The 20580-nt window shown below is 37.8% G+C and overlaps 2 protein-coding genes across 3 annotated transcripts; one reads left to right on the top strand and one right to left on the bottom strand.

The window, feature by feature from the left end:
* Positions 1 to 1405: 1405 nt before the first annotated feature.
* LOC104457189 (probable tRNA N6-adenosine threonylcarbamoyltransferase) lies at positions 1406 to 4988 on the bottom strand. Its single transcript, XM_010072121.3, has 4 exons — positions 4848 to 4988; positions 2961 to 3564; positions 2113 to 2268; positions 1406 to 1979 (listed from the first exon to the last, which is right to left on the bottom strand). Exons 2-4 carry the CDS (start codon positions 3513 to 3515, stop codon positions 1638 to 1640), a joined length of 1053 nt encoding a protein of 350 aa, XP_010070423.2. The 5' UTR covers positions 3516 to 3564; positions 4848 to 4988; the 3' UTR covers positions 1406 to 1637.
* A 4186-nt stretch (positions 4989 to 9174) lies between these two features.
* LOC104457186 (mitochondrial proton/calcium exchanger protein) lies at positions 9175 to 19551 on the top strand. Of its 2 annotated transcripts, none has more exons than XM_039313990.1 (15): positions 9175 to 9322; positions 10064 to 10758; positions 10853 to 11165; positions 11886 to 12032; positions 12106 to 12194; positions 12301 to 12393; positions 13971 to 14097; positions 14695 to 14759; positions 14919 to 15093; positions 15713 to 15907; positions 16018 to 16065; positions 16552 to 16698; positions 16796 to 16878; positions 18708 to 18823; positions 19101 to 19551. In XM_039313990.1, exons 2-15 carry the CDS (start codon positions 10163 to 10165, stop codon positions 19181 to 19183), a joined length of 2277 nt encoding a protein of 758 aa, XP_039169924.1. In that variant the 5' UTR covers positions 9175 to 9322; positions 10064 to 10162; the 3' UTR covers positions 19184 to 19551. The 2 variants fall into 2 exon arrangements, with proteins under 2 accessions (XP_039169924.1, XP_039169929.1); XM_039313995.1 differs by having other exon boundaries at positions 9202 to 9322; positions 10103 to 10758.
* Positions 19552 to 20580: the final 1029 nt, after the last annotated feature.

The following is a 20580-nucleotide window of genomic DNA, read 5'->3' as shown; positions in this document are numbered from 1 at the left end:
TTTTCAAAAAGTACCTCAATTTTTCAAATGTGGGTCAATGTAAGGTCTTTGTTAAATTGCGGATGTAAAATGCCAGCTTGGACAATATCGCTGTTAAATAGCCGTTAATTATCTACAATGGCATCCAACATGGCCTTTCGACGTAACAGGTGACGTCATGTCACTAGAGACGTATTAGATGACTAAAATTGTCCAAGCACTCGATTTGAAAATAGAGATAACACGATTTTTGCTGAGTGAGCGAGCCACCTTATTTTGACCGAAGGAAAAAGTGAGACACGTTATCAATTGTGCCTTAATTTTGCTAAGTAAGCCACGAAGTCAGCAAAATTACATAATATGGTAAATTATTTAAGGAAGGTCATATTGAGCCAAATTTGAAAAATTGAGGTATCTAATTGGACAAATTAAAATTTAGATACCCGACTGTGAAGAAACAGAAATTTATATATTTTTTGTGCCAGTGCGTCTTTAACTTACCGAAAGTTGTGAGAATGATTCCATGTGCCTGCACGCTTTGTGGGTATTATGTAATATTGAGGTTTTAAAGTGCAAGATGCCTTCGAGTAAGTATTGTCTATTTCCTTGAAAGTACATGAAAAAAGAAGAAGATATGATATCATCATAATTTAATAATAAAAAAAATCTACATCAAACATATTATAAATAAAAAAGTTTACATATTGAAATCACACCACACATCGTGCTATTTCGTGCTATTGAACGGAATTCCCAAGAGCATCATATGTTGGCATTCATGGTATGATGTTACTATATTTTTAATATATAAATGAGAATTCATACTTGAAAGTCAACGAGACAATTTTAAAAGATTTGAAGGAATATTCTTCCAAGTACAATACCCCACCAGTTAATAATGCGCTCAATTAGCCCCGTGGCATAGAGAAGTCAGTCCAAAGTGATTTGAAGTCCTAATTTGTCTCTTTGCAAGGAGAAAATATTAAGTGATATGTGCCCTCCACGTCATAATAAAATTAATTTGTGTTGTGATATTTTTCACATGGTTTACTAGTACCGTCAAGGTGGGCTGCCCAAGGTTTTGAACGTGGGATTTTAATGTTACTTCCTAGAATGCATTTATTTCTCAAAAAATAAATATTTTGAAAAGTGATCGTTTGCATTTCTTAAAAATGCCAAATAATTTTTTTATTATTTATGAAAATATTTAGACATAACTTATTAATAATAATAAAAACCCTTTTTATTAATTATTTATTTTAAGCAATATAATTTATCAATTTAAAAAAATATTTTTCAAATAATTTATTTGTCATCGGAGCTTTAGATTTTTGACAACTGCTTATATATTGCTTTTGACTCCTCCAGGCTGGACGAGGCACGTTGTACTTAGATATGTTTTCAGGGAAAAAAAAAGTAACTACAATTTGGAGTAATTCCCAGTCAAAATGAATAATTCTTTATCACTTAAGTGCAAAAAGCTAAAGTAAACATCCTGCATTAATAAACAGCATTTCTTTCTGTAATTAAAGGCTGCTGCATTAAATAGGAATCCTAGTTTCAGTCTCTCTTCTGCTATATACTTTCAGTCTCTTCTGCTATATACTTTCAGTCTCTTCTGCTATATACGGCTGCGTAAACTAATCTAGGCATCTCATCTAGCCTGCAGCACCATTCGCTTTCTTCAATTCCTCTTTCTCCCTCCAGATCGCGTGCACCTCATCCGTGCGGAACCTTTGGGTGAAAGTCGACTCCTCTAATGGAGTTGATGTCCCATGAGCATAAGCGAGGAGTCCGGTGTATGCAATCATAGCACCATTGTCAACGCAGTACCTATCGTCGGTTGCATACAATTTGCCGCCTCGCTCCGAGCACATAACTCTCATCATCCCTTGCAACCGCTCATTGCAACCCACGCCGCCGACAATCAAAACATCTTTCTTGTCGCAATGTGCCATTGCCCGCTCCGTGATTTCCACGAGCATTGCAAAAAGTGTTTCCTACAACATAAAGCATCAAGAAAAACTTTAATCTCAGCTCAAATATTTTGTCGGAACAAAGGCGACTCTCCAGAGATGCAGTTAAGCTAGTAAAAACTGCTAATTTTTAGAGATGGATGCAAGTCCAATTTACCTGTAGAGAGTAGCACAAATCTGCAGGGGTGCACTCATTATTTTTAAGCTTTTCTTCAGCAGTAGCTTCAATAAAGCTCAAGATTCCACTGAAAGATACATCCATCCCTTTGACAACATAAGGAAGATCGATGAATTGTTCTCCCTTCTTGGCAAGCTAGTAGAGATAAGAGGCGTATCAGTTGACAGGAGGAAGAAGGTACTTCCATTCTCATGATATGAAAGGGTTTAGCGAGAAAGCAACAACACAAGGAAAACAACAGTAAACTACGCCCATTTTAGAGAAGGCAAAACAAGATAATCAACGAATCCACAATATTAGGCAAACAGAGTGGGATCCTAACTCAATAATGGGAATGATGCATACAAAATTGTGAACCATATTGATGCGGGGGCATCCAATGTATCACCCCATCACGCATCACATATAATACCCACCGTAATAACATATATAACGTTTACAAATAATCACAGTGATGAGACCCTTTCTCTACCAGTTGCAGCCCTCTATAAGGATCAGTTAATGCTGTCATATTCCATTCAACGAGTTTTCAATGAGATCCAAATACAAAAGATTTTTGTCAAAGCTTCCATCCACATTTTGTAAGATATTTCCAAAATCACTAGATGTACATTGTTATCTTTTTCATGTGTTCAAATGACTAAAATGCGTTATCCTCCAAAACCAAAGTCCCAAATACATGACAGAACAATTGACTAAATCCAGGCCTAACATCAATGAAATAACTGAAGGTCAGCAAAAGGCCACAAGTCCAACAATTTAACATCAAGTTTAATGCTTAAAGTTGAACAAACCAGAGACCTTCATGTGCACTGCTGGTAACATACCTGCTCAATGTTGTATCCAGGGCTAGGATTGTTGGACAGTGTCAAGACTCTAGCAAATCTGTCCAAGCAGTTTCCAACAGCAATATCAATAGTCTCTCCAAAAATTCGATACCTTCCCTCACTGTAAGCAATGACCTGTGTATTTCCACCACTTACATACAACACAACCGGATCATCAGCACCGGTCACAATCCTGCCCATTTCAATATGTGCCACACAATGATTAACAGCAACAATCGGTTTCTTCCACAGCTGTGAAAGGATCCTAATGACAATAGCAGAAACTTGCAGAGGGGCTCCCATGCCCGGACCCTTTGTATAACAAAGACAGTCAATGTCGTGAGGAGTCACTTGGGCGGTTTTCAGAGCTTCTTTGACCAAAGGAAGTACATGCTGGAAATGATGCTGAGCAGTTTCTCGTGGAAGAAAGCCTTGTCCAGGAGGAGTGATGTAGGTATGACGTGGATTAGACAAAATATCGCCATCAAGAGTGACCACCCCAATGCCAATCTTGTTGGCTGACCCCTCAAAACCAAGGGCTATCATTTTCTTCATGTTTGCAGGTCTGTTCTTTGCACAGTTTCAAATCCTCTTAATTGACAAACTGGTATAAATAGGAAGAAAAAGTTAAGCAAAGAACAGGGTGGGGGAGAAGGATACTTCAGGTGTGCAGCTAACTAAAGTAAGTCAACGTGTATCTATGTTGATGCAAAGAAAAAGGCACCAACAATAGCAGCTACCCACACACAAGAACCCAGAAAGAGAGTATGAAGTACTGGCTTTCAATAGCCTAGCATATAGTCTGTATGTTGCAAAAAATTAACTTTTACTAAAGCAATGGCTATGAAGAGTAGATACCCACTGTGAGGACCAAATTGTTGGAAGACAGACGTAACATGTAGAGAATAGTTGAATCCCATTGGAAGAATTAAAAATGAAAAACCAGAAAACAAGGGCATTAATATACACTCTACAAGTTAATCTATGAGGCACGGTTAATACTCCATGGAAAGATTTACAAGTTAATCTCTGAGGCACGGTTAATACTCCGTGTAAATTTATCTTACTCAAAGTAAGGAAAAGAGACCTTTTGTGAGATATAGAAAATCTGCCATATACAAAACTAAACATATGAAATTCTTAAGTAATGGATAAATAAGGAAAGTAAATAAATTTGGGACCACCGATTAAATCGCAATTAAATGAAGAGGGTAATTGTGTCTTTTTGGTGAAGATTGGGTGGATTTAATCATACAAGGGATGGAAATAGCATCGCCCTTTATAAATCATAAATTTAGTCATAGTTATGATCTAGAATTATTACAACTCATAACTAAGCCATCACGACCATAAAGGGGGCAGGCATTCTCAAGACAACCTCACAAAAAGGAAAAAAGAAACGGGAAAACTAAGCAGCTCTATGTCGCGGGTCATTTCGGTCTAGTCACACGACACCGGGCGACCACACACGGGCAACAAAGCTGCCCTGTAATCATCTGGGTACGCACAAAACCACCGCAAACACAGATTATAGCACGACAACAAACGCGGGACACGATTCCGTTTTTCCTAAACCCGCCAGAATACCTCAAAAGAATCAAGGCTTGAATCCACCATTTCAAGCTGTACAAATTAAGTAAACGCTCAAGTAATTTCCATGAACAAAGATGTAAAACAGCAGCAGCGCTTGATCATTACTAACGAGAACAGTGCACGAAGCATTCGGCGACAAGATCATGAAACCACATCTGCCAACCTAATAATCCAAGCTCAATTTACTCGAAACTCAGCCGCGGAAAAGCAAGAACAGGATCGAATTCATCAGAAACCGACAACAACATGCGATTGGCAGAAGGACGAGGGGCTCGAAGGGTAGCAGCGTCGCACCTGAGATCGCGACGGCGGCGGCGGAGGAAGCAGGACGGCGGAGGTCTATCGGGTTGGAGAAGAGAGCGAAACCCTAGCTCTTTTACACTGTTTGAGGATAACGAAATGACCGTATTGCCCTTCAATCTTTGCGCCGGTTCTCATTTTTGACCTTATGAGTAGCTTCTCCAGTCCTAGAAATCCAAAATGGTCATCAAAAGGAAAAATTTGGCCTAGCAAATTCGAAAATAAGAATTATTTTTTTTGGTAAAGGAAAATAAGAATTATTAACGCACAAAAAAAAAAAAATCACTATCTCTTCTATTTAACAACGTGCATTTTTTTTCTTCCTTATAATGGAATTAATCAAGACTCCTCAAGGTTATCTTCAAAATCACTTAAAATAAAAGTTGTCCCGAAATTCCATTCTTATTAATTTGTATCTCATTTTGCAATCGATAGGTTTATGGAATTACCAAAATATATGAATTCATCTAGCAGCCGGACATGATAAACGTTGTGTAATCATAATGATGTTTAGTAGATATATATTACTTGCGTTGCTTTTAATTAAGAAACTTTTAAGTAAACTAAAAACAAGTTCAATGATGTATCATCAAAATGTATTCAAATGGTTCCTATCTTAATAATAAAAAATAGAAATAATGTACTCAAAAAAAGATGACGACGACGATGAAAATAACAACAATAACAATGACAAGGGCCATACCAAATATTATTTATAAATTGCAAGTTCGAGATAACTTAATTTTACTACTTATATCTTCTATCACGACCAAGCAAATCTAATTCCAAAGCAGATTGGAATTCCCAACTCTGGTGTCTCCTTCCTAAGTTGCAATTATGTTGATAATACAAAATCAAAACCTGTTGATACCAACCATAAGTTTTTTCTTTTCTTTTTCAATTTTGTGATTATGAAGTTTAATTATGAAGTTTTAAAACTAGCATTGATCCTATTTATAAGAGGAATCATATCACGCATTATGGGTATCGCCAGTATAGTCAGCATTTTTCGATTTGATTCATTTACACAACAAGAAATTAAATGAATTTGAATCTGGCATGAGGGGTTTGTGTCATATGGCACGGTAGAAACTGAGTTTTATTATTTTTTCTCTATGAGTTGGTAAAAGATATATGGAAGTGCAAGGGGTAACTTGGCAAAGCTAAGAGGCATTTGGGTGCACAATTTTTGCAGCTCATTATTCGCAAGAAGTATGGAGGATACAAGCGCATGACTCTGGGGTCATAAATCGCTCGTCTTTGATTGCAATCCCGTTCATCTGAACCATAAGATCGGATTGTAAATCTATAGTCATAAAAAGAGGTTTGCGTGTATATATATATAGGGTGCCGTCTTTCATTTTATTCTATCCAAGCAATACAAGCATTCTTGAAAGTTTCTCTCTAAACATTGGTTCTCTCTAATACTCTATAGGATTTCAGAGTGCGAACGATGCTTTCTGTTTTCGAAAGTAAAATAAGAAATATTTTTAGTTCAGTAAGGAGAAAATCAATTGTTTATTGCCATTTCTTTTCATAATCAAGAAAACAATTTTGACTATCTCTAATCCTCTAGATTAATAGACGAATAATTTTGTCATCTTAAAACTTCGTCTTTTGAAAATTTAGGGCAGACAAATAATAGTGTAGCATAATAGTGAACATAATAACATAGTAACGGAATTGTTTCTAGCTCAGTCTCCTCCAATATCTGCAATGTATAGACAAAGTGACTTGTAGATGACTAGTGGTAAATCAATACAGGTTTGTTTGGCCTAAGCAAAGTAATACGTGACATAGTAAAGAAAGAGAAACATGTTCCATTTAACAATTCCCAGTTGACAACCCTTCTTATGTGCATTTCCTACTCCAATTCTTCCTTTTAATCATTTGGATCATAACCTGTACCTCAAAAATAAATATGAGTTGCCTGAAGGAGTAGCTTGCAACCAATTTATACAACCACCCTGTAATGATAACTTGGGTGTCTTAATATTGCAGCTCTCACATTGTGTATATCCGTCTAGCTTAATACATCATGACTTGTTAAATTCTAAGTTAATATCTGAATTAGCCATATTTCGGCGAATGTTCCAAGACTTTGATGTTTGTTAACATCTCTCTTGAGCCTTTGTCAGTCGGCAAGTTGCATTGTTTTTTTTTTTTTTTGTACTGGAGTCGCGCCGTAAACCCCCATGTGACACTTAAGCAGGAGAACCTACCATCCTTGAGTCACACTTAATACACCTAGTGCCTCCCCTAGGTTTTGAACCCTTCACCTCTTCGTTGAGGATCAGTAGAGCCTTATCTAGTGAAGCCACCACGGCCGGTGGTTGGCAAGTTGCATTGTTCTCCTCGCTTATTCTAAATTAATATCTGAATTAGCCATATTTGACAAAGACTCCAAGGTTTTGATGTTTGTTAACATCTTTCCTGGGCTTTTGTTAGTTAGCAAGTTGTATCGTCTCTTCAATTTGCCGCGAAAGTGAAATTTCTCGCTGCCACATTATGGAGGTATGGCAGCTAAACAGTTTGCAAATGTGAATGGTCAAAATCCGAGACGATATGTTGAAATTTGAGTCAGGTTCCAATCCTAAATGAGATAATGGGAACTGTGTAAAATGACAATGTGATTTATAGGCGTGAGCAAACTTCTTTCTTTTTTGTGGCAAATTTGCCGCTAATGAATAGTTGCTTCGAGTTGATTTCTTTGTTGGATCTCAAATATATCATTGTCTCTTCGATGGCTTTCTTTCCTCCTTTCGTATATTTCCCTTGAGTAGAAACCAGTGCAAGTGATAGTGGGCGTCACAAAATCATGCTGACCGGTTAACATGCAGGCCATATGTCCTATTCATATTGATCCATTTTTACACATTAGAAGCGGCTCGTTCAAACCAAGCATATATACCATCACCGCCATGACAATGGTAATTCCTCGGACGGAAGATAGAGAAAGAATATGAAAACATTATTTTTTATCCATTTTGAGACCTTTTTTTTTTTTTTTTTTTCAATTTATAAATTTAGTTTCTACAACTCTATATGAATATGAAATCGAGCATGATCTGCAACATAAAGTGTCGCTCGGAATAGATGCACTATGGGCTCATTGGGTTGAGATTATGATGTTGTCCATAAGTGACCGAGCAATTTGTGCAATGATTTTACGGTCAACGATTATGGAAAGCGTATAAATTCTAACTCCCAAGGCACGCTTTAAGAAGAAATAAAAAGCATGTAGATATACGATCCTTTTTTCTTTATCTGTCAGCGTTCAGCCTGAAGGTTTTGGCCCGGTGAGGTGGCCAACGAATGGCAGCGTAGGCAAGTGTTGTAGGCGTGGCCAGGAGTTTGATGGGTTCGTGGCTACCGTTGTGCTTGTCCACGGAGGCCACTGGTTTGGCAGGTCGAAGACGATCCTTTTATAAATAAAAAAGCTTACATATTGAAATCAGACCATATATCGTGCTATCCAACGAAATTCCCAAGAATATCATATGTTGGCATTATGGTATGATGTTACTATATTTTTATTATATAAAGGAGAATTCATTCTTGAAAGTCAATGAGGCAATTTTAAAAGATTTGAAGGAATATTCTTCCAAGTACGATGCCCCACCACTCGATGGCCCCATGGTGTAGAGAATTTAGTCCAAAGTGATCTGACATCTCTTTGTATAGGTCAAAACCCAAATCTCTCCTCAATTTTAGGAAGCCCTAATTTGTTCGGGATAAATTCAATTGTGCTTGTCATTTAATAATAGTAGCTCTATTCTTACTTGCATCTTGATAAAGTCGTGGTGACAGCCTCGCTCGCGTCGATCATAATTCAAATCTAACATTTTTTTACTATTAGTGCATCTCTCCTCTAACTTAACTCATAAGGATTGTCCTTGCCAAGTGCTTTGTTTTCACTGTCACGACGAGATGGCCCCACAATCACTAAGGGTCGCCCAACGCAAGAGCGATACATCGTCCTGACCGGTCGTAATCTCCGCCGTTAAAATTTCGTGAGACTCGCGCGGTCCCCATCTGACGGGAGCAATTTTTTTTTGTTGTTGCTGGCGGCACGTGGCGAAATCGCGTGAGGTCCTCGTATCTCCGAAGCACGGGGGCACCGGCAAAAATCACTCTCCACGTGACGCACCGTCGAACGTCAAAAAAACCGCCACCGGTCTCCGTGGGGCCCGCGTCCCTTTTTCCAAGCCTTTGACTATTCTTTCCCTGCTAGCGATCGGACGGATCGAACGGCTGGCGACGCCCCTCCCGTTCCCGTGGATCGCCGCCGCACCCGAAGCCGCCCCACCTTCCTAGTCCCCCTCTTAAACCTCTCTCACAGACGTTTCTCCCCTCCCGCAAGCTTCGACGAAAGAGAGACCCTAGCTCTCCCGCTTCGTCGCTCGAATCGAGCTCTCCATTTTGCTCATCTCGTGATCGATCGCTTCCGGCGGTGACCAGTCGAATCGGTGAGTGCGTTTCATCGCTTCTTCTCAGCCGTTTCTCTCTCTATCTCTCTCTGTCTGTCTGTTTCGGTAGCAATCGATGGGGGCATGGCGGCGCGGTCGGTTCTGCATTTGAATTCGCGATGAGTGGTTGTCGTTGTTGGTTCTTCGTTCCGTCTCTTTGATTTTGGATCGCGTGCCGTTCAATGAGATCATCTTCTTCATCTGCTCGCTTGTGGCGGCGGCGGAGGATTAATTTTGATTTTTCTTTCTTGATCATCGCAAAGTTGTGTTCTTTCTTGTTTTGTTTTTTGTTTGCGTTTTTACCCGTTTTTTGGAAAAACGATTTTAATGATACCCTTGAATTTTGATTCCATATGTACGTGTATCTCCCTCCTGCAGATACTGTTCCTATCGCGCGTTGTCGCCGTCTTGTCTCTGGTTCGACTTGTTTGATGTGTTTGCAAATCCAATGGGGTGGGAATTTTCGGCGTTAGAGAAATGCGTCGGGCGTCGTTTTCGCATGAGTAGGTTCAGAGGATTTCCCTTTCTGGGATGTGACTGTCTTTCTTGTCTGTGGTTTTTGCTGTGTGTGAGATGTTACTGTTAAGTAGACTAAATGTCTTCGTACTTATGGTGTACTGAATTGTTGACATAGCCCTCCTTCTTACTGTTCCTTCTGCGGTTCTAATTATTCATGGTTATAGCGTGCCGGGATTGGTAAGCCATCCTTCTGATTATTCCCTCCATGGTTGTTGTTCTCAGCACGGTTCTATGAAAAGTAACCCTTTTGAGATATATCGGGTGCTTGGTAAGAAATTGGATGTGCTTCTCTTCTCTTCTTGAGGAGACCTTCATGTGAGGATGGCATCTAGAGCACTTGTCAGGAGGAGGAGCATCATCTCGAATTACTTGAATTCCTCAGTTCGCTCGGTTCAATATCTCCAATGTCTTGGGCATGAGCATGCTCCTCTCTACAGAGATCTACATGGTTACAGCAACATCGCTGAACTTCCATCTGCAGAAGTAGACAGAAAAAGTAATAGTACGGCTCTCTTGATTGCGAAAGAGAATCTGCCCAGCAATCATGGAGTTGGACGTCTTCAGGGAATGTGTGGAAATGCTGGGTATGTTCGAGGAAATCTACAACAAGACCTCATGTATCCCTTGGGTCTGAGGTGGATGCTTCCCTTCACTCGCCATGCTTCGACTGCTGCTGCAAAGCAGCAGGAGCTGGGTAGCGACGATGAAGGCAATGAAGATTTAGTTGCTAAAAGGAGAAAGGAAGCATCTGCAGAAGATTGTGATGAAGCCGTTGCTGATCTAAGTTCTGCCAAAGCAAAAGCAAAAGCTAAAAAGTTGCAAGATTCACAAAGAGCAGCCCAGTCCCTCCTGCAAAGGGCATGGGCCACGCTCCTGGGGGTTGGTCCTGCGTTGAGAGCCGTGGCTTCCATGAGCAGGTTAGCATCTGTTTCCTAGTTTTTGGAATAGTTTGGTCTGTAGACAGAATTTCTTACTCGCATCTGCTTGCTGCATTTGTGATTTCTCTGGCAGAGAGGATTGGGGCAAGAAACTTTTGCATTGGCGAGCAGAATTTGTGTCAACATTGCAACATTACTGGTTGGGGACGAAATTATTGTGGGCAGATGTGAGGATTAGTTCTAGATTGCTTTTAAAACTTGCAGATGGTAAGAGTCTATCAAGAAGGGAGAGGCAGCAGCTAACCCGTACAACAGCCGATATTTTTAGGCTAGTTCCTTTTGCGGTGTTCATAATCGTTCCATTCATGGAATTTCTGCTGCCAGTATTTCTCAAGTTGTTCCCCAATATGTTGCCCTCAACATTTCAAGACAAGATGAAAGAGCAGGTATACATAAACAAGTCTGTCCTACATATTGCTTTGACCCTTTACATGGTCTATTCATCTGTATTTCTATGTTCAAACTTTGGTATTAAGGTTCCTTGAGAAGTTGGCTTGATATGCTTGGAACTTCTGTTGGTGAAATAGAACCTCTTAAGGCTGGCTTCTTTTCCCAATTTCAAAAATTCACTTCTGTTTGGGAACCAAAATAATGTGGAACCTTTCAATGCATAATTTGATACTTACAACCATTGGGCTTTATAAATGAATTGACCACCTATCTTCTTAATCTATACATTGAAGATCCCTATATATCTATATAGGTGTTTTAGTTTTATTGCTAATGATGGGCATGTTCCTCTTGCTTCTATTGCTACCATGTCCATTGATTTTCTTTGCTAGAAAGGAGTCTTCCCTATTTAAAAATATCATAGGCTTCCTTACAGTGTGCTTATTGTGACCCTACTCATCTAAATTTGTGTTAAGATTATTGATGTGGTCGATAACGTATAAATTGCTATATTGCAGGAATATGCTGTCAAATATTCTTTGCATATACATAGAGAATGCCGGCTGCATATATTTCCCATGTTTCTTACACTTTATTGAATTTTATTAGATTGCCTATGGACATGATGATATTGACACAATTATATTCATCTTTAGTTTGGATATTGTTGTTTTGAAATAGGTTTCGTTGTTTCATTGAAACTCGTTCATGTGCAGGAAGCACTAAAACGGAGGTTAAATGCAAGAATTGAATATGCCAAGTTTCTGCAAGACACAGTCAAAGAAATGGCTAAAGAAGTGCAAAACTCAAGAAGTGGTGAATTAAAACAAACTGCAGAAGATCTCGATGAGTTTCTCAATAGGGTAGGGTTGAGTAACAGATTCTCAAGCCTTCGTTCATGGTATTGGCCTCTAATTTTAATATATCGATTCTCAGGTCAGAACAGGTGCCCTAGTGAATAATGAAGAAATTTTGGCTTTTGCCAAGTTATTCAATGATGAGCTCACTCTAGATAATATCAATAGGTAGGCCTTTCTTAAGGTTGATCTCGTGCTCCTTTAATTCTGAACTCTTTGCTTGAACTAGCTGTGATAACATATTTTTCCTGTTGGTTCATCTCACTTCTTTCAGACCCAGACTAGTAAACATGTGCAAATATATGGGAATCAGCCCATTTGGAACAGATGCATATTTACGCTACATGCTCCGTAAGCGTCTTCGGAGGTCAGGAATATTGTCCCTAAAATATATTTCTTCCATGTTTTAATGGTGGTATTTTAGACCTTTGGAGTATTCTCTCGGGAGTATTATAGGTATAATCAGTTATGCATTCTTCATTTTGCTATAGTGGAAGTTCATTCTCATATTCTAGTTTTGTTGGAAATGCTATAAAGTAGTTTTTACACATAATTTTATATATGGGTGGCCTCCCTTTCCAAGCTGTTTTATGTGGGGGCAGTAGCCCATCATTACCTTATTGATTATATGTAGTTTATCATTAAAAAAAAAAAAACAAGAGGGGCATCATAGATGGAAAGGATACGTGACCTTGAGGCTTAGCTTCACCTTCTGGTTAATTTCTCTCGTTGTTGCTTTTGTTGCTCAATGAGGTAGCTGACTGATGTTTTTAAATGCGTCTTGTGCGGTTTTCGGTCAAAATATCTACATGTTTTTCTTCAATTAAATCTTTCAAATATTCTAATTGTCATACTCTTCTTTTTCTAACCTATCGTCAATTGGTTCCTTTAGTCTTGATGTCTTCAGCAATTTAGGGACTAGACTTGCTAATGTGAGAATAGAGTTAATTAATGGGGACTTCTCCCCTGTTAGTTCCTCCTTGAGCTTTTTACTAATAGTACACTGCTTCGTGTTGGTATGGAGCTAGATATTTTCTTTTCAAATTGAATTTAATTGAGGCTGAGTGGTGGGGATGATGGAGACTTGGATAGCGGAGATCGCTTTTTCCTTATTTGAGTGATGATCAAATGCAATAGGCAAGTGAATAGTACAGCTAATCTATGTTGTGAATATGAATAATCTACGGCAAACTATAGTTTTCTGTCACTCGATATCTTCTATAACTTAAGCTTCAACAATCTGTTTAGCTAGGCTTTCTAAAATAATCAATTTAAGCCCCATGATAGATCATTATCTTTTCTTTGAACTTGACAAGAAATGGCTAAGATACTCAGGTGGAATAATATGTATCCTAGCAAAGAAGCAGGGCAGTTCTCCTATTCATCAGCCAGCTAAACTATTTGGCTATAGCTTGTGTTTATTTTTAGCCAAGGAACTTCAGTCTCACTAGCAAACATTCTGTTTGAACACTTCTCCTTCAGTATAAATGCTACTGATTTGATCAAATTGTTTTACTAGTGCAGAGCCTATGTGGCATAGATTGAGTATATCTATTTAGGACCCATGAAGACACATTTAATTAAGCAAAGACCTATGTTTAATGGTTGCTGCGCATCCTGCTTTATCAACCTTGGACAGGATCCTTCTCATTTCGGACTTTTTCCTGAATATTAATTTTTGTTTGTCAAAGCAGTTGGAATCTGGAACTGCATGTTCCTTCATGTATAAACTTAAACTTTCTTGAAACAGTACAATCTTACTTTAGTCTCATTTACTTTGCAAATGCTGTGCCATGAGTCTCCTAAATCAAATTGCTTATGTTCCATTATTTTGTCTAATGACAAGAACTCTTGTGTCTGCACAAATTAGAAATGGAGATTATTATTATTTTTATTATTATTTTTTTGGCCAAACCTCACATTTCTTCCGTGGTATAACTTCAGCATTAAAGAAGATGATAAACTGATTCAAGCAGAGGGGGTGGAGTCCCTCTCAGAGGAGGAGCTTCGTGAAGATTGTAGGGAGAGAGGCATGCTTGGATTACGGTCGGTTGAAGACATGCGCCAACAGGTTTTTCTTTTTCTCCTCTTTATCTATAGTTCTCTTGAGGAAGATGGCCTACCTTTCTTACCTATGGTATATATTCTGTATGAAAAATAGGTTTTATCTTGTGTGGTCATCGGTATATATTCTGTATGAAAAATAGGTTTTATCTCTCGTCTACATCCATAAGTTCATATTTTACAGAAATATAGAAGGTCAGTTGAGTTTGGTGACCTGCAATTGAATTGTCTGATATGTCAGAAGTTAGGGCAATTGCACTCAATTGGTTACTTGCTATCTTAGTATACTTAGCATCTCTATGCAAGATGGAGTTTTTGTTAGTGCTTTCTGTTATCTCACTTCATCCTTTTAACTGTGGGGTTTTGTGCGGAGAAAAATTGGTTTCATGCTTTTGCCTTTTTGGAGGTATCTATTCCTTGTCTCCTAGAATTTCCTTCTTCCTGGAACAGCTTTAGAATCCCAACTTCCTGATCAGAGTGGGTCATAGATGGTGCCTTTCCTGTGACTGCTAGAAAAAAATAAAATATTTTTTGTAATGTCGATTAAGTTATGTCAAAAAGCAGTGTGGCTTTTTCTGTGGTTTAAGGGTTGTGCTTTCTGCAGCTTCGTGATTGGTTGGACTTGTCTCTGAATCACTCTTTACCATCCTCTCTTTTGATCCTTTCCAGGTAAAAGCTTGCTCTTGCTGTATTTAAACCTGTCCCTTAACTGGTTGAGTGGTGCTCAAAACAATAGCACAACTTAACCAGATTTCTTTGTCGATCCTTTATTTCCTCTTCATCTTTGATTCGATATGTTCAGCTATATTTGTGGGATCCCATGTGCAGGGCCTTCGTTGTATCTAATCGGGTTAAACCAGAGGAAGCTGTTGGAGCTACACTTTCTTCACTTCCAGATGAAGTTGTGGATACTGTTGGTGTTACCTCATTACCTTCTGAAGATTCTGTGTCAGAAAGAAGGAGGAAATTGGAGTACCTAGCAATGCAAGAAGAACTGATAAAGGTTTTCCTCTTTTCCTTTTTTTTCATTATCCTTTGTAGCAAATTGGCAAAAATTTTCACTGTAGTTCCTCTTTGCTGATAATTAGTATTTTTGTCATTATTCATTTCCAAATTTCCATCATTGTATTTTGGACAAATCTAATACTAGACTACCATCTTTTAATACATGTTTCACTACACGCGATTGTCGTGTATTTGTAATATGAGGTAATTAATAAAAAAATCGGTAGTGGAATGGAAGAGGTCTCCTTAGTTTATTTCTGCGATTAAGGGCCTGAGCTTAAGCCTTGCCTTATGCATTTCATTTAGGGTGTTTTTGTTTGAGTGAAAGAATTTTTCGGAAATTAGTATTTTGGACTTTTGCGTGCTTGGTTTGTTGAAAATGATCAGTCATTGGAAACCATTTAGGATCAAAGAAATAATACATGCTTAAAGTTTGGAAAATGAATTCCCTTACCTGAAAAAGGGGAAAATGTATCCCTGAAAAATGATTTCTTGGAAAGAATTTTCCTTTGTCATGAAGTTTTCTGTGAAACAAACCCACCCCTAGTTTAGTTGCTGCAGAATTCTATTGTACTGCAGCTTGTCATGAATTTAGTTGTTTGACTTCTATTCTGCAGGAGGAGGAAGAGAGAGAAGAAGAAGAGCAAGCTAGGACTAAGGAGTCTGGAGTTAGTAGGGTAGATGTGGCTTTACAGGAGATGGCTCTGCCAACAGCAGAGGAAGCACAGAAACAAGCTATGACAAGAACATTAGAAAAGCACGAGCATCTCTGCAAAATAAGTCAGGCTTTGGCTGTTTTAGCTTCAGCATCTGTAAGGATCAGAGCCTGAAATGCTGTGATTTGTGTTCTAAACCATTGTTATAGACAGTCCTCTCAGTTTATGACAACAATTGGTTTTCTGTCCTCTGTTAACTCTTGCAGTCAGTGAGTAGGGAGCGTGAGGAGTTCTTGCAGCTTGTCAATAAAGAGGTATGGCTTTATTTTGCCTTAGGGAAAACTGCATCTTTTATAGTCTGTTTGCTGCATTGACAGAAGTTGATCTGTTATGTATCTGTTCTGCGGGAATGATCATTTGTTATCTAATTTTGCATCGAAGTTGCCTGTACTTTTGTCATTGACCGGAGTGTAGTTTTGTCTTTTTGTACACATTCTCAACCTTCTTTTAGGTTTTCTTGAGATGCTTATTGGTTCTGGAATTTCTCCTATTTTGCACTGCCCCCTTACTTGGAGATTTATCTGCCCAAGAATATTAGACTACCATGTTGCTTTTGGTGGTTTATAATATGTGGACAATAGTTATCTGAGTACTAATGATGTAGCAATAAAAAATTCTTTTGATTTTGATGCGTTACTCAGGCAGATCCTTGAGGATTTGTGTGCTATATTTCTATGGTTAAGTAGAGGATCCTGTTGGTCTATCATTACAATGTTCCATGCATTTCTTCATATGTCCAGATAGGACTCTATAATAGCATTGTGGACAAAGAGGGGACAGATGGTGAGAAAGATGCTATGAGGGTATATAAGGCTGCACGAGAGGAAAATGATCAGATGGATGAAGTCGCTGAACAGGATGCAGTTTCATCTGCACTAATAGACAAGGTAAAAATTAGTACCCCCAAAAGTGGCTACTTGAGTGGAATTGTCATACAACTGTCACATTTTACATGATTTTCTTGTAACCATTGTCATTCTTCAGGTTGATGCAATGCTTCAGAATCTAGAGAAGGAAATTGACACTGTTGATGCTGTAATTGGTGACCGTTGGCGACTACTTGATAGGTTTGGAACATGCTTACATCACTCTAATTGCTCCATTTCTTATAAGATATAGGAATTCTGTGCCTTAGATGGGTTTTGGATCTTATAGACTAACGTCTCTAAATTAAACTGTTATCAAGTGCTCTAGTTGGCCATATATTATAGAAGGAGAAAAGGCAAATCTAGTTTGAAAAAAAAATTGGCGCACAATTTCATATTGTAAAAGATGGGGACTCATTTGACCCGACCAAGTGCCAAAACAACAAATGGTAGGACATTTGTGCATACTTTAATTTGACAAAATTTGAAGTCAGACTGAAAATTAAGGCATTTCATTCTAATTGTATGATAATGATAGCATATACCACCTCTGTATGGTCAAAGGAACACACAAGCACTAAAAAAGATCCCTGAAGAGATCTAGTTTTGAAAAGTTTTATTAAATTCTATAAAAGGAAAATGAGCATTTGATTAGATATGAGAGGAAGAGAGTACAAAGAAATAACATCTGTGAAGGAGTGAAGGCCTGGGTTACTTGATTGAGCAACTTAAGGGAAACGACCCATGTGATCTGTACTTTTAACTTTTAGTATAGAGGAAAAAGGAATAGAAGATATATCATATCCTGAATTTTATCCTGACCGTTAAATACAGTCTTAATGTATAGGATATATAGAAATAAGCAACAATCTTTACCTGAAATTTTTTTTTTCACCAAAGAAAAAAAGGAACAGAAGAGTGCTTGGGGTTGGAGAGAGTAATCTTGTGAATGCGATGGATGGACTCCTTGCTCTTCAACACGAACTTTTTTTGTTTTTGTTTTTAACCATGATTGGAACAAGGTATGTTAGATATAATGGACAATGTGCCTCATGCATAGGGGTAAGCATGGTTCCAGGGTAGAATCTGGAACCTGAGAATTTGACTGGTGGGAACTTATAGGTTTTAGGTTTTACGGCATGTAGGACAGGTAGGTACTGTGTTCTTAGTTGGAGGAATCTGAAACTGGGAATCTGTAATCTAGAATTTGATCTAGAATTTGGAACAGGTTTTAATATTTTTCTTGGTTCATGTCTTCACAGATCTTACGATATTTCATATCATTTGATGATGAATGTATAATTTAGAAGCACTAATTTGAGTTTCCATTTTATAACTAAGACTTTAACTTCATTATTATTTATATTTTCCATATGTCTTTATGGTCAATGAATTGTAATGACAAATGGTGGTCATTAAAGGTTTTAATTTACTGCAACTGTTCAATTAATAATATAGGTGGAACCCGAGTAGATCCTGGAATCGACCTTAAAACCTGTGATAGGGTAGGTTTCAGGTTCTTGGCATGCAAGGTAGGTTTGAGGTTTCGAAATATGAGGAATTTGTTCCAACTGGGAAGGTTCTAGGTTCCGGATGGAACTTGAATGAAACCTAGAAGCGCTAATCCCTACTCATGCATGAGATTGTTGAGAGTCTGCATTTGCTTGGTACCACCACCACCACCAATTACAACAATGACATTAACCCAGTCTTTTCCTAATAATTGGGGTGGGAATCCCAGTAATGTCACTTGACTGGAATCTGGTTTACAATCATATAAAAAAGAACAGCATAAATATTGCATTTAATAGTTTAAGTCAAAGGCTCTCTTTGTTTTAGCTGTTTAAGTACATCTCACTATCTTATTAAAATTATGAAAACAGAATAGTGCCTTTATATTGAAAAACTTTGAATATGAACTGTACGATACATGTCACTATGGGTATTTTTTGAAGAGTGTAAGTTGATAAATTAGATGTTATCACTACTGTATATCATACACTGACACATTCATGGTCCCACTCGTGCAGGGACCTTGATGGGAAGGTGACACCTGAGGAAGTCGCTGCTGCTGCTTTGTATTTGAAAAATACTCTGGACAAGGAGGGTATTCAAGAACTAATCAGCAATCTATCTAAAGATATAGGTAAGCTCCTACATCTAGATTTCTCTTGCAACATGGTTTTTTTCTTCAACTATCTAGAAAGAACAAAGCACAACTCTTGAGACAGTTGAAATTGTTTAACATCTTGATAATTGATCTGTGAAAGGTTTCCCTAGAGTTTACTAAAGGAAATATGTTTTTATTGTATGCTTAGAGCACGCAATTCTAGTCAATATTCATTGGGCTTTGATAGGTCGATGGGGTTAAATTTTTATTTGATATTGTGAGGATAACAGTGTGTATAACTATTTTATCCTAGATGGGAAGATTCTCGTGGAAGACATTGTCAGGTTGGGCAGTCGGACAGATGATACTAATGCCGCTGAAGATGGTGCAAGGTGATGTCCCAAACTCACCGCTGGCTGCTCCGCGATCCTTGGGTCTTTAAGAGCAGCTTGGCTGACTGATAAATGTCTGGTCTGTTGATCTTTCGATTAGTTTCTACCCTTAAAGCTTAAATCTTAGTCGATAGTGTAGTATTCTTTTTGCCTGTTGATTTAACCTTCCTTGGGCGTTGTTTTTGCTGTGATGCCCATTATGATGGGAGCTTTACTTCGTATGTGTAGAGGTAAAGTTAGCTCGAGTCATTGGAAGGAGGCTGTATATTTGGTCAAGTGAACGGTGATACTGATCTTAAATTTGTATGTAAACAAAGAAAATAATCGGAGCTCTTTTGCATCAATAATTACTAAACAAGAATTTTTTTTTTTTTTAAATAGGAGTGTCATTTCTTTCTCAATTCTGATTTGTGAGAGGATGATCTTTCATTTGTTTCTTTGGATCTCATAATCTGTCTTTGATGGTAGCTGATGATATGTGCTCCCTTCACAAGTCATGTCAAGAAGATGGCACATTGTTAAATGGCTCGATCTTGAGTGAATTAACTATAGGAGCAACTCTTGAACTAATGGAAATTTTTTTGGGTAATAAGTTGAATTAGGTAAATATAAGACAACTAAAATAATCCTTTTTAGGGAAAAATGTCCAAAAATCTTAATAGCTACTGTTGTTGACCAATCAGGTCTTAAATTTTTAAATTTGGTCAATTTAATCTTAATCCTTTTGATAGTTTTTTAAGGTAGTTCTTTCACCTAATTTGTTGGAAATTGTTGATGTAAGTGTTGGCGCTAATATTGATTTGTTTTGAAATATTTTTACAAAATTTTTCTGATTTTTTATAATTTTTTTATTTTTTTCTCTCTAAGTATTCATCTTCTTAAGGGGTTGGTGAGGGTCGTGAAGCCCTTGCCTCCCATGGGTGTGAAGCACTCTCCCTAGTGAAAGGAAAGAAAAGATAAGAATGAAAAAATTTTAAAAATTGCAAAAATAGTTCATATTGGCTAAAGTGCATAGGACATTCAACAGTCACACCAACAATTTTAGACCAAAATTAGCTAAAAGGATTATATTAAGAAATCGTTAAAATATTTATGATTAAATCAAATTGACAAATTTAAGATTGATTGATTGATGTATAACTTATTTAAAACTTTTTTGGACAATGAACCCATCCGTTTATTAATCTTTAGAGACAAAGTTAATTATCGATTTAACATATCATTCCTAAAAGCAATATGCCAAATCCACTGTTTGAACATCAATCGACTAATCTACACTTTGTTTTCTGAGGATTACCAAAACATGCAGGGATTGTGTGTGTTTAGATTTAAAAAAAAAAAAAAAAAACTACATCGTGTGTGTGAACGGTAGAAATCAGGGGGAGATGATATCAACGGATT

The sequence above is a fragment of the Eucalyptus grandis genome, chromosome 1 (genome assembly GCF_016545825.1).
Source record: "Eucalyptus grandis isolate ANBG69807.140 chromosome 1, ASM1654582v1, whole genome shotgun sequence".
In the NCBI taxonomy this organism is placed as follows: Eukaryota; Viridiplantae; Streptophyta; class Magnoliopsida; order Myrtales; family Myrtaceae; genus Eucalyptus; species Eucalyptus grandis.
Note: the sequence above shows the minus strand (reverse complement) of the source record. Positions and strands in the feature narration are given on the sequence as shown.

Bases quoted from the DNA above. Each gene is read 5' to 3' on its own strand.
- LOC104457189 (XM_010072121.3), bottom strand. From the start codon at position 3,515: ATGAAGAAAATGATAGCCCTTGGTTTTGAGGGGTCAGCCAACAAGATT. The intron at 2,269-2,960 runs GTATGTTACCAG...TATCTCTACTAG, and splicing joins CTGGATACAACATTGAGCAG to CTTGCCAAGAAGGGAGAACA. The intron at 1,980-2,112 runs GTAAATTGGACT...TTTATGTTGTAG, and splicing joins ATTTGTGCTACTCTCTACAG to GAAACACTTTTTGCAATGCT.
- LOC104457186 (XM_039313990.1), top strand. From the start codon at position 10,163: ATGGCATCTAGAGCACTTGTCAGGAGGAGGAGCATCATCTCGAATTAC. The intron at 14,098-14,694 runs GTTTTTCTTTTT...TGCTTTCTGCAG, and splicing joins TTGAAGACATGCGCCAACAG to CTTCGTGATTGGTTGGACTT. The intron at 16,699-16,795 runs GTAAAAATTAGT...GTCATTCTTCAG, and splicing joins CATCTGCACTAATAGACAAG to GTTGATGCAATGCTTCAGAA.